Below are 10,605 nucleotides of genomic sequence, written 5' to 3' on the forward strand. Positions count from 1 at the left end.
CACGTGAAGAGCATGTGATTGCCACGTCACAGATGAGCCGCCCCAACACCCGCCATTTCATGACTTCACACTCAGTAGTTCAGTTGGTCTTTCCCTATTCTCAAACTCCTCCCTGTCGTTTTGCCCCAATGATTTTGTTTTCTTATATTTTTCCAAAGACTTCACTTTGGTCTCTTGCTACTCTCTTCCAAGTACTTCTGCCAACCAATGGCGTCAGCGTTGATCTGTGCGATGAGTCTTGCTCTTGCAGCTTTTCAACACAATCCAAAGGTCTCCCCTTTACCCTTCTCTTTTTTCCTGTTGTCCCAGCATGTATCTATTTGCTGTATTTGGATGCAACAGAGTGTTGGGTTTGGACTTGTAACACTTCCAAAGTTAAAAAGTCTCAAACTTTTGGTTCTGGGTTTATCCGGGTGTTGTTGAGATTGGATTGCTGATGCATGTCAATGAAGCTAGCATCAATATACATGGAGCCCTATAAAGAGTGCTTATTTCTTGAATAAAGTTGCTTCTTTCTCTTATTGTAGTGACAAACCAAGTGTTGAGATTGAGTGAGAACTAAGCTGTTTCATACTGGAAGAGGTGGTATTAGTTTGCAGTGAATACCAGAGATGGTTTTTGAGCCAATAGACTGGTATTGTCAGCCAAATGCTAATGAGGGATGGGCCAAAGCAGCAGGTGCTTTTGGCTCGTACACACCTTGTGTAATGGACTCTATGGTCATCTGCATTTCTCATCTAGTTCTTTTTGGTCTGTGCTGCTATAGAGTATGGATGATCAAGAAGAATTTAAAAGCCCCAAGGTTCAAGTTGAAGTCAAATTACTACAACTACTTGTTGGGATTGTTGGCTGGTTACTCCACTGCTGAGCCTCTACTGAGGTTGGCGATGGGTTTATCGCTCTTTAATCCCTATGGAAAAACTGGCTTTGCTCCTTTTGAGGTGGGTTTTCTTTTATTATATAAAGCAATTCCTGTCTGACATGCTTTATTGATATCTGTCTTTCAAGTCATGAAATATGTAGCATGTCATTAGCAAAACATGTAAAGGAAGTGAATAGAATCATTGTACAGTTTATAATTGGTAATAGCTAGTAAAACTTTGATCTGAGGCTGTAAAAAGCAACCTAAAGTGATTGTAACAACATCAAGCCTACGTTTCATGTAACTTTTTGTGTTATCACAGATGAATTCTTCGACTATTGAAGCAATTGCTTGGTGCTCCATGCTAATTTTGATTGGTTTGGAAACTAAGATATACATTCTGGAATTTCGATGGTACGTAAGGTTTGGAGTTCTTTATGTCTTGGTAGGAAATGTTGTGGTGCTAAATCTGATTTTTGGAGCGAAAGTGGCAGATTCCTTTAGCAGGTTAGTTTTTCTCCTTTCACTTAATGCTGGTTTTTCTTTTATTGAATTTCATTTGTTGGGCGTTCCGGTGCTTTTTAAAGGTCCATTCACGGGGAAGATTTATTCTCTCGGAGATGATTGATGTCACCTCTTAACAGCCTAACTTCCTACTAATATAATAGCTAACTACAGAAATTTAAGAATTTTTTTATGTATTTTGATTTAAAATTTACAGACACAATGGTTAGTAGTTCTGGACCAGAAATGATTCACTATATCTGTCAAAATTGGACTTAAACAGTACAGTGCATTCTTATGATCATTGTTCTAACTTCTTATTAAATTCTTGCAGATCTACTCTGTATCTGTACATAACCCCTGTCTGTTGTCAGGTTTATACCAACATCTCTATTTTTTTTTCTCTCTTACATCTAGCTGGTTATACTTAAGTTTGATATCTGAGGATACAGGTGCATGCATGTTAAGTTATTTGTTAAGTTATTTACGTTCTGTGCTTTACCAATTGTTCTCACCCAGGTGGTGTTTGGAATTCTTCTTCTCTTCTATGTTCCCAATTTAGATCCTTATCCTGGTTACGCTGTTCTGCACTCCGAGTCACTTGACAATGCTGAATATGAAGCACTACCAGCAGAAGATCAAATTTTCCCAGAACGACATGTGAACATATTTTCCAGTAAGGAGCCTTAAACTTCCTATAATTGATGCACAATTTTATATTTTCAAATTGGCTCCTACGTAGTCTTGTGTAACATATTGTTATGGCGATAAGCTGAGAATGCTATTCTGTTGCCTCCATATTGATTAGGTGGGAATTATGAGTTGAATGCAAAATAAAACTACTCCTTATTGTTGTCTTTTTGGTATTTTGTTTTTTGTATGCTGCAGTTATTAATGTCTTCTGCATCTGTGTAGGAATATATTTTGGATGGATGACTCCGCTTATGCAGCTAGGGTATAGAAAACCCATCACTGAAACAGATGTTTGGAATTTGGACACATGGGATCAGACCGAGACATTGATTAAGAGGTCCATCATTCATTTCCTTCTTTTCAGTTGTTTCTTTTTATTTAATCTCTACTGTGCCACGTACATAAATTAGATCTTGCAGGTTTCAGGAATGTTGGGTTGAAGAATCTCAAAAGTCAAAGCCATGGCTTCTGAGAGCACTGAATTCTAGCCTTGGACAAAGGTAATTGTTGAATTGAACTAAAACCTACTATTGTCTTGTATCTTTTCTATTATCTAGTTTATTTTTATAGGTTCTCAACTCAATTTGGTCAAATTGTATTTTCATCTCATATTCATTGGAATTGTTGATGAATTGTGTGTAGGTTCTGGTTGGGGGGAGGCTTTTTCAGGGTAAATATTTACTCCAGTTTGTGGATGCAAACAATTAAAAACAGTGTGGATATAAAATTTGATGGATACATGAGAAGTTCCTAATGACATTATCCATGTTGTAGATTTGCTATGATCTCTCTCAGTTTTCAGGTCCCATTCTCTTAAATCATCTTTTGCAGGTTAGCATCTCTTTCTTGGTAAAGCCTTATCAGTAAACTTTATTTTACCGTGTATAAACCATCGTAGTAAAAGCTGTTTCCAAAGGTGCTATGTGACTGAATATTGCGCTTCAACCGTTTTCTTCTTGAAGAATGAAGTTTTATATATTGCAATTCTCCAGCTATTTCTTGTGTTAGCCTAAACATTATTGTGTGGTTAAGTCAATTACTCTAGTAGCTCAGCTATCGTGTCAAATTTTTATATAATCTTCCATTTGAGCATTTGAATGAACCTACCTTTTTGAAGCATATGGATTGTATTTCATATCTTCAACAGTGTCTAGTAATCTTGTTTTTCTATGCAGTCAATGCAACGGAATGATCCAGCTTGGATTGGTTATATATATGCCTTCTTAATTTTTGTTGCTCTGGTATGGCTTCTATCTTGGACATTCGAATGTTGAAAGTATGAACTGCTAATTTAGAAGAAAGTGAACTTATACTGACAAGTTTTATTCATGGATATTTGTCTAGTCATGTGGTGTCATCCCTGAATCTCAGTATTACCAGAACATCTTTCGTGTCGGCTTCCGGTTGAGATCAACTTTGGTAGATTTCTGTATATTAAAGAAAATCAAATATGAATAAAGTTGAACTGCCCAACTTAGTTTCAAGTTGTGTGTTTGATTAAGTGTAATTGTCTTGTTTTATGATTTCGTAGGTTGCTGCTATATTCCGTAAATCTATAAGAATAACGCACGAGGGCCGTAAGAAGTTCCCAACTGGAAAGATAACAAATATGATGTCTACAGATGCTATTGCACTCCAGGTATGATCAAGTTGACATATTGTCATCCATGAAGAAATTCTGTACAAGTCTAAATGTTTTAGGTTCTTCTGGATTCCATTGAATATACAGATCTAATTTTTTGAAACTGATTTCATTGTTTTCACTGTCTATCTCTCTCATATTCTCCTCAATTCCTCGTCTCATCTTACCTTGAAAAAGTACTATTGCTGCGTACTACTTGCTGCTGTTTATAGAGTCATAATCTCCAATGAACTTGGCCTTTCTTATGATTTAGAAAACATGCGAACAACTTCATGGACTGTGGTCTGCTCCATTTCGTATCATTGTGGCTATGGTTCTTCTTTACCAGCAATTAGGTGTTGCATCGCTTGTTGGATCCTTGATGCTAATTCTCACAATCCCAATACAGGTCAGCATGTCATTATCATACTTTTTTTTATTCTTCTGCTGTGGGCAGTCTGTATTATCCTTATAGACCTTTTCTCATAAGTTCAAGCTTTGGGAACCTTAACATTGTCTTTTTTAATTCGTATGTATTTTTACCTCTGGAAAGTTAATAACTGTAATGGTTTTCTGTTAGAATTTGTATGTAAAATTAGTGCGACAGTCTATGTGCTTAGATAGTTAGATCTCAGTGACTGTGATAGCGTCACTTCTACTGTTTGATTGTTCTACATAAAAAATTACTATAATAAGTCATTTCATCAAATATCTTTTTTAAATAGACAACTGTCGTCAGCAAAATAAGGAAGCTGACAAAGGATGGACTGCAACAGACTGACAAGAGAGTTGGCCTCATGAACGAAATTTTGTCTGCCATGGATGCTGTGAAGTATGAGTGAATTAGATTATTCCAGATAGTGTAGCAGTGATATTCTGTCATTAATCTGAAATATTATGTTTCAGATGTTATGCCTGGGAAACAAGTTTCCAGGAGCGAGTTCAAAGTATACGGAACGATGAGCTTTCAAGGTTGCGTAAAGTGCAACTACTATCTGCCGTACGATACAACACCTTATCTAATCAATTATGTAATTTCTTTTTGTTGAAAGAATCCTAAAGTACAATCATTTGGAAAATTTCAATTTCAAGGTTTTCCTTCATTGTTGACTATTAATTTTCTAACCAGAAAAATGACCTTAGATGATGTGATATTGCGTTTGCTTAAAAACTGAGTGATTATTCTAAATGATATTCACCGCTTAAAGCCTGTTTTTGTACTAGTGTGGTATAGTGATACACTGTGACTGTCACCACGTTCAAGCATGAAACTAGCTACTAGCTATCAACCTGGGTTAACTTTCATTGGGATATTGTAATAAAGTACAGCTACAAATTCAAACGAAATATTAATGGCACAATTTGTGCAGATGGTCGAATATATACTTGAGTTTATCTGGGAATAAGTAACTGTTTACTCCTTGATGTACTCATAATATTTAGTTTAATTCTGATAGAAGTCATAGAACATTGCTACTGACTATTAATTTGTCATGTCATGGGTCATACTTTATCTGAATATCTAACTAACTGTCTTGATTTGCAGGTAAACCGTTTTATTCTCAACAGCATCCCAGTTCTTGTGACTGTAACTTCATTTTGGGCGTTCATTTTCCTTGGAGGTGAATTGACACCTGCAAGGGCATTTACATCCCTTTCTCTTTTTGCACTGCTAAGCTACCCTGTAAACTTGCTTCCCAGCTTACTGAGTCAGGTAGCGTGGGCTTCTTATCTGTTAACTCATCTGTCATCAGCTACATTTATGTTATCTCATTTATTCTTGGTAGATCTTGTTCTTTACACTTACATGCTTATGGGCATATCATTTAATTCCTGGCCTGGTTGTTGCGGATCTCCGCATCTACTGAACTTGCTCTACCTTGGCAGGTTGTAAATGCAAATGTATCCTTGCAGCGTTTGGAGGAGCTACTTTTAACTGAGGAGAGAATACTAGTACCCAATCCACCATTGGAACCAGGGCTTCCAGCCATCTTGATTCAGGATGGGTACTTTTCATGGGATTCAAAGGTATGCTATCTGGGAATTTCACCAGAAAAGAAAGTGAATACACATTCCAAGTTGGTATATCGTGCATGTGAATATGTGATAATTCTTGAGCATGTTGACTCTCAATTCTTAAATATGCAAAGATGTGTTAATAAACCCTATCTTCTCCTTCTTTCCTTGTGCAGGCAGAGAAGCCCACATTATCAAACATCAACTTAGATATACCGGTTGGTAGCTTAGTTGCAGTTGTTGGCGGCACTGGAGAAGGAAAGACATCACTTATATTGGCCATGCTTGGGGAGCTGCCTTCCATTGCAGATGCAGGTGTTGTTATTAGGGGAACTGTTGCTTATGTTCCCCAAGTTTCATGGATTTTCAATGCTACTGTGAGTCACAACTTCACTTCTTTTTAAAAGCTTATAGAGCTCAAACTACCTGCTTGGCTTTCCCTGTCAATTTCAAATCGTCTCCTACCCCTACATGTACTTAGGAGGTGTTAAACATAAGATAATCTTCCAGGTACGTGAAAACATTTTGTTTGGATCTGAATTTGAAGCTGAACGGTATTGGAAGGCTATTGATGTAACTGAGTTCCATCATGACCTAGACTTGTTTCCAGTAAGTTGATTATGGAATTTTGTCTTTTCTGTTACTTCTCATCAACATGTATTCCAGTAGGTTAACTATTCTACCTGATTTCCCAGGGTCGAGATCTAACAGAAATCGGTGAAAGAGGGCTTAATATTAGTGGAGGTCAGAAGCAAAGGGTTTCAATGGCTAGAGCTGTATATTCTAATTCAGATGTTTACATATTTGACGATCCATTAAGTGCTCTAGATCCACATGTTGCTAGACAGGTAATTAGAATATAATGCACTATCACCTCATCAGGATCGTTCCTTTAAGCTTGCCAGTTTCCATGCTTATACATTAGAAATGCAATTTAACTTCATGAAATTGGTATCATTGTCTTTCAACTGAACCAAGTTCTCTGTAGGTTTTTAACCGCTGTATCAAAGAAGAGTTGCATGGGAAAACTAGGGTGTTTGTCACAAATCAGCTGCACTTTCTGCCTCAAGTGGATGAAGTTATATTAGTTTCGGATGGTATGATTAAAGAGAGGGGAACCTATAAGGATATATCTGAAAACAGTTTGCTGTTTCAGGAGCTAATGGAAAATTCTGGGAAAATGGATGAACATGTAGAAGAAGAGGAAGGCCGTAAAACTGGTTTGTCTGCTTACCAAGAACCCTCTCTTCCTGTATCTAATGAGGTGGTGAATGACTTGCCAAAACATGCAAGCTATACTAAGAAAGGGAAAAGGATGAGATCTGTACTCATTAAACAAGAGGAAAGAGAAACAGGTGTTGTGAGATGGAAAGTTTTGCAGAGGTATACTGAATTGTTCCTCAAAGTTTAAGCTTCAATTGAGTCTAACATAAAAACAAGATGAAAGAATTAGACTGTTAATTCAAAACATTAGTTGTCGACATCTTTCCTTTTTTTTTTTTCGGGGGGGGGGGGGGGGGGGGGGGGGGGTTGTTCTAAAATGCTTTTCAGTTGTTTTAGTACATAATTATGTACTGAGCAGTATTGAATTTATGAATATTTCTTTGTCCATTATTGGCAGGTATAAACATGCATTAGGAGGGACATGGATGGTCATGGTTCAATTTTCTTGTTATACACTTACAGAAGTTCTTCGACTTTCAAGCAGCTCATGGTTAAGTGTTTGGACGGATCAAAGCAGGTCAAAGGGTTATACACCAGGATTCTTCATTCTTATATATGCGATTCTCTCAATTGGTCAAGTATGTCAAGAGTTTGTACATCCACTTTATATCGTTTGTTGAAATATGTTATCCTCTTATATTGACTTTCTACAGTTCTACCATTAAGTTACATATCATTTCCTCCAAAAAAAAAATCATTAAGTTACAGAGTCTCGCATCCATACACAAACTTTTCACAGGAAAATTCAATAAGAAATGTTGCAATATGATTATTTTGGCTCCAATTTTGGGTGTTTTCTGTCGTTTCTCTAAAGAGAATACACTATTTGTGGATTTCTTATCCACCACACTAAGAAAAGTGTAGAATCGTTTGCATTTTCATGTTTTTCTAGTGAATGTGACGTGGTGTGAAACTGCTTAATCCATATTTCTTTGTTTCAGGTAACTGTGACTCTAACAAATTCTTTTTGGCTAATCACTGCAAGTTTTCGTGCAAGCCAAAATTTGCATGACGCCTTGCTACATGCAATATTGAAAGCTCCAATGGTGTTCTTTCACACTAACCCAACTGGAAGGATCATCAACAGGTTTGCAAAGGATCTGGATGATATAGATCGCAATGTAGCTCAATTCATGAACTCTTTTCTCGGTCGAGTGTGGCAGCTCCTTTCAAGTTTTGTGCTCATAGGCATTGTGAGCACAATATCCCTCTGGGCCATAATTCCTCTTCTAATTTTGTTCTATGCAGCCTATCTCTTCTATCAGGTTTGTTAATTGTGGTGTCAATCTTTCATTTACCTCGATATATTAATCTTAATTAATTCTATGAAACTTTATATTACGATATTGAATTTGTTTTGCAGAGCACATCCCGTGAAGTGAAACGCTTGGATGCCATTAGCAGGTCTCCGGTTTATGCACAGTTTGGAGAAGCATTAATTGGTTTATCATCTATTCGTGCCTATCAAGCTTATGATCGGATGGCAAACATTAATGGAAGGTCTATGGATAATAATACAAGATTCTCTCTTGTGATGGGTAGTTCAGACGGTTGGCTTGCCATAAGGTTGGAAACACTAGGAGGTATCATGATTTGGGTGGTAGCAACCTTTGCTGTCATGCAAAATGCAAGAGCAGAAAACCAAGTACAATTTGCATCTACAATGGGTCTACTTCTCACTTATACTTTGAATATCACAAGTATGTTGAGTGATGTTCTTAGACGAGCAAGCAGGGCTGAAAATAGTTTAAATGCTGTTGAGCGGGTTGGAACATATATAGAATTGCCTTCTGAGGCTCCAGCTGTTATTGAAAGCAACCGTCCTCCACACGGGTGGCCATCATCAGGATCAATCAAGTTTGAGGATGTTGTCCTCCGCTATAGGCCTGGACTTCCACCAGTACTGCATGGATTATCATTTAAGGTTTCTGCTAGTGAGAAACTAGGAATAGTTGGAAGAACTGGTGCGGGAAAATCTAGCATGATTAATGCATTGTTTCGGATAGTAGAAATAGAAAAAGGAAGCATCTTGATTGATGGTTTTGATGTCGGTAAGTTTGGACTGGCAGATTTGCGAAAAGTTCTTAGTATCATACCCCAATCACCGGTTCTTTTTTCAGGTATCCACTTTCAATCAACTTGATTTTGCAACATGAAACTAATAACTAATAAGCATGCTCAACATTATGAGATGCATGTTCTAATGGGAATTATACAAACTTGTGTAGGGACTGTACGGTTTAATCTTGATCCTTTTGGTGAGCATAATGATTTTGATCTCTGGGAGGCCCTTGAAAGGGCACATCTTAAGGACGTTATTGGAAGGAATCCCTTCGGTCTCGATGCTCAGGTAAAACTTTTTTTTGTAGTTAGTCTGAGTGTCTGATTAAGCTGATAATGTAATGATGAAGCATAATTCCTATGACATTCTTGCATCAAGGTTTTGGAGGGTGGTGAGAATTTCAGTGTTGGACAGAATCAGCTAATGAGTCTTGCTAGAGCATTGCTACGCAGATCAAAAATTCTTGTTCTTGATGAAGCAACTGCAGCTGTGGATGTTAGAACTGATGCTCTCATCCAAAAAACCATACGTGAAGAATTCAGATCTTGCACCATGCTCATTATTGCTCACAGATTGAACACCATTATTGACTGTGATCGAATTCTAGTTCTTGATGCTGGTCAGGTATCTTGTCGCTTTGATGCTTTCTTGATGCTGCTCATATTTCTTTTCAAGGAAGAACCACTAGAATAATGTTTATGTATTAACAGTATTATCCTTTGTTTTCAGAGGAAAGCCATATTCATAACTTTTGACTTCCCTTTTTAGGTCGTAGAACAAGGTTCCCCGGATGTACTAATGGTAACTGAAGTGAGCACATTCTCGAAGATGGTTAGGAGTACAGGACCTTCTAATGCTCAGTACTTACGCAGCCTGGTATTCAAAGGCAAGCAGAGGTGAGTGGAGAGGAAACCGGGCAAATGATTGGCCACAGCCAGCGGAGAAGATTACCCTCTTTGCTGGGCTGCTGCGGGTAAAGAGGGTAATAAAAGGTTCAGTTATAACACTGCATTGAAATTTTGGAAGGAGAGCATGACGTAGTCACGTAGATATAGACCAGAGGTTTCCTACTGCCATCAGGAATCTGGAACTATTGTGTTGTAGCTTCCTTTCCTTAAGCCCTTAACATAATCATTGACAGTAAAAACGTAGTACCGTAACTGTTCCGCAGCGGCATAAGGCCATTTCGGTATGAGAAAATAGGGTTCACGTACTGACGTACAGTGATCAACTCGTATGAAAGTGGATCGAATCGGGGTTCAAGTCCTACATGTGCTTTGGTTGTAAGGATACTATAACCTTTGAGGATGACTAGGTGAATCCATGTCAAAAGAGAACAACTTAATTGACCTTATATTTGTTGTCATTTCAATCTCGACCAATGTCCATATATTATTTCTCACTCTCTTTCCTTTTCGTTCTTTGCCCCTCCTGCTTCAACAAACTCTTATCAAGAGGACTTGAAAAACAATGAAGCTTTTCAAGACAGAGTGACATACACGTGAGGAACACGTGACTGCCACGTCACAGGTGATCAGCCGCCGCTTTTAGGTGAATAGCGTTCCCCAAATCAAATCATGGTCTGGGCAACCAGACAAGACTTTGATTGATGATGACTCACCT

General features: G+C 37.8%; 1 protein-coding gene across 3 annotated transcripts; it reads left to right on the top strand.

Moving 5' to 3' along the window:
* The first annotated feature begins 58 nt into the window (after positions 1-58).
* On the top strand, positions 59-10,352 carry LOC126788656 (ABC transporter C family member 12-like). 3 transcript variants are annotated; one of them, XM_050514665.1, is made up of 28 exons: positions 60-270; positions 528-678; positions 767-941; positions 1,185-1,369; positions 1,701-1,740; positions 1,886-2,042; positions 2,282-2,396; positions 2,479-2,559; positions 2,702-2,729; positions 2,834-2,890; positions 3,235-3,300; positions 3,404-3,478; positions 3,591-3,698; positions 3,955-4,089; positions 4,406-4,512; positions 4,587-4,680; positions 5,227-5,394; positions 5,568-5,708; positions 5,873-6,073; positions 6,207-6,305; positions 6,392-6,544; positions 6,685-7,079; positions 7,318-7,498; positions 7,862-8,185; positions 8,284-9,040; positions 9,149-9,270; positions 9,361-9,606; positions 9,751-10,351. In XM_050514665.1, exons 2-28 carry the CDS (start codon positions 662-664, stop codon positions 9,880-9,882), a joined length of 4,359 nt encoding a protein of 1,452 aa, XP_050370622.1. In that variant the 5' UTR covers positions 60-270; positions 528-661; the 3' UTR covers positions 9,883-10,351. The 3 variants fall into 3 exon arrangements, with proteins under 3 accessions (XP_050370621.1, XP_050370623.1, XP_050370622.1); XM_050514664.1 differs by having other exon boundaries at positions 59-270; positions 528-941; positions 9,751-10,352; XM_050514666.1 differs by having other exon boundaries at positions 59-270; positions 528-941; positions 6,853-7,079; positions 9,751-10,352.
* Positions 10,353-10,605: the final 253 nt, after the last annotated feature.

This window comes from Argentina anserina, chromosome 3, assembly GCF_933775445.1.
Source record: "Argentina anserina chromosome 3, drPotAnse1.1, whole genome shotgun sequence".
In the NCBI taxonomy this organism is placed as follows: domain Eukaryota; kingdom Viridiplantae; phylum Streptophyta; class Magnoliopsida; order Rosales; family Rosaceae; genus Argentina; species Argentina anserina.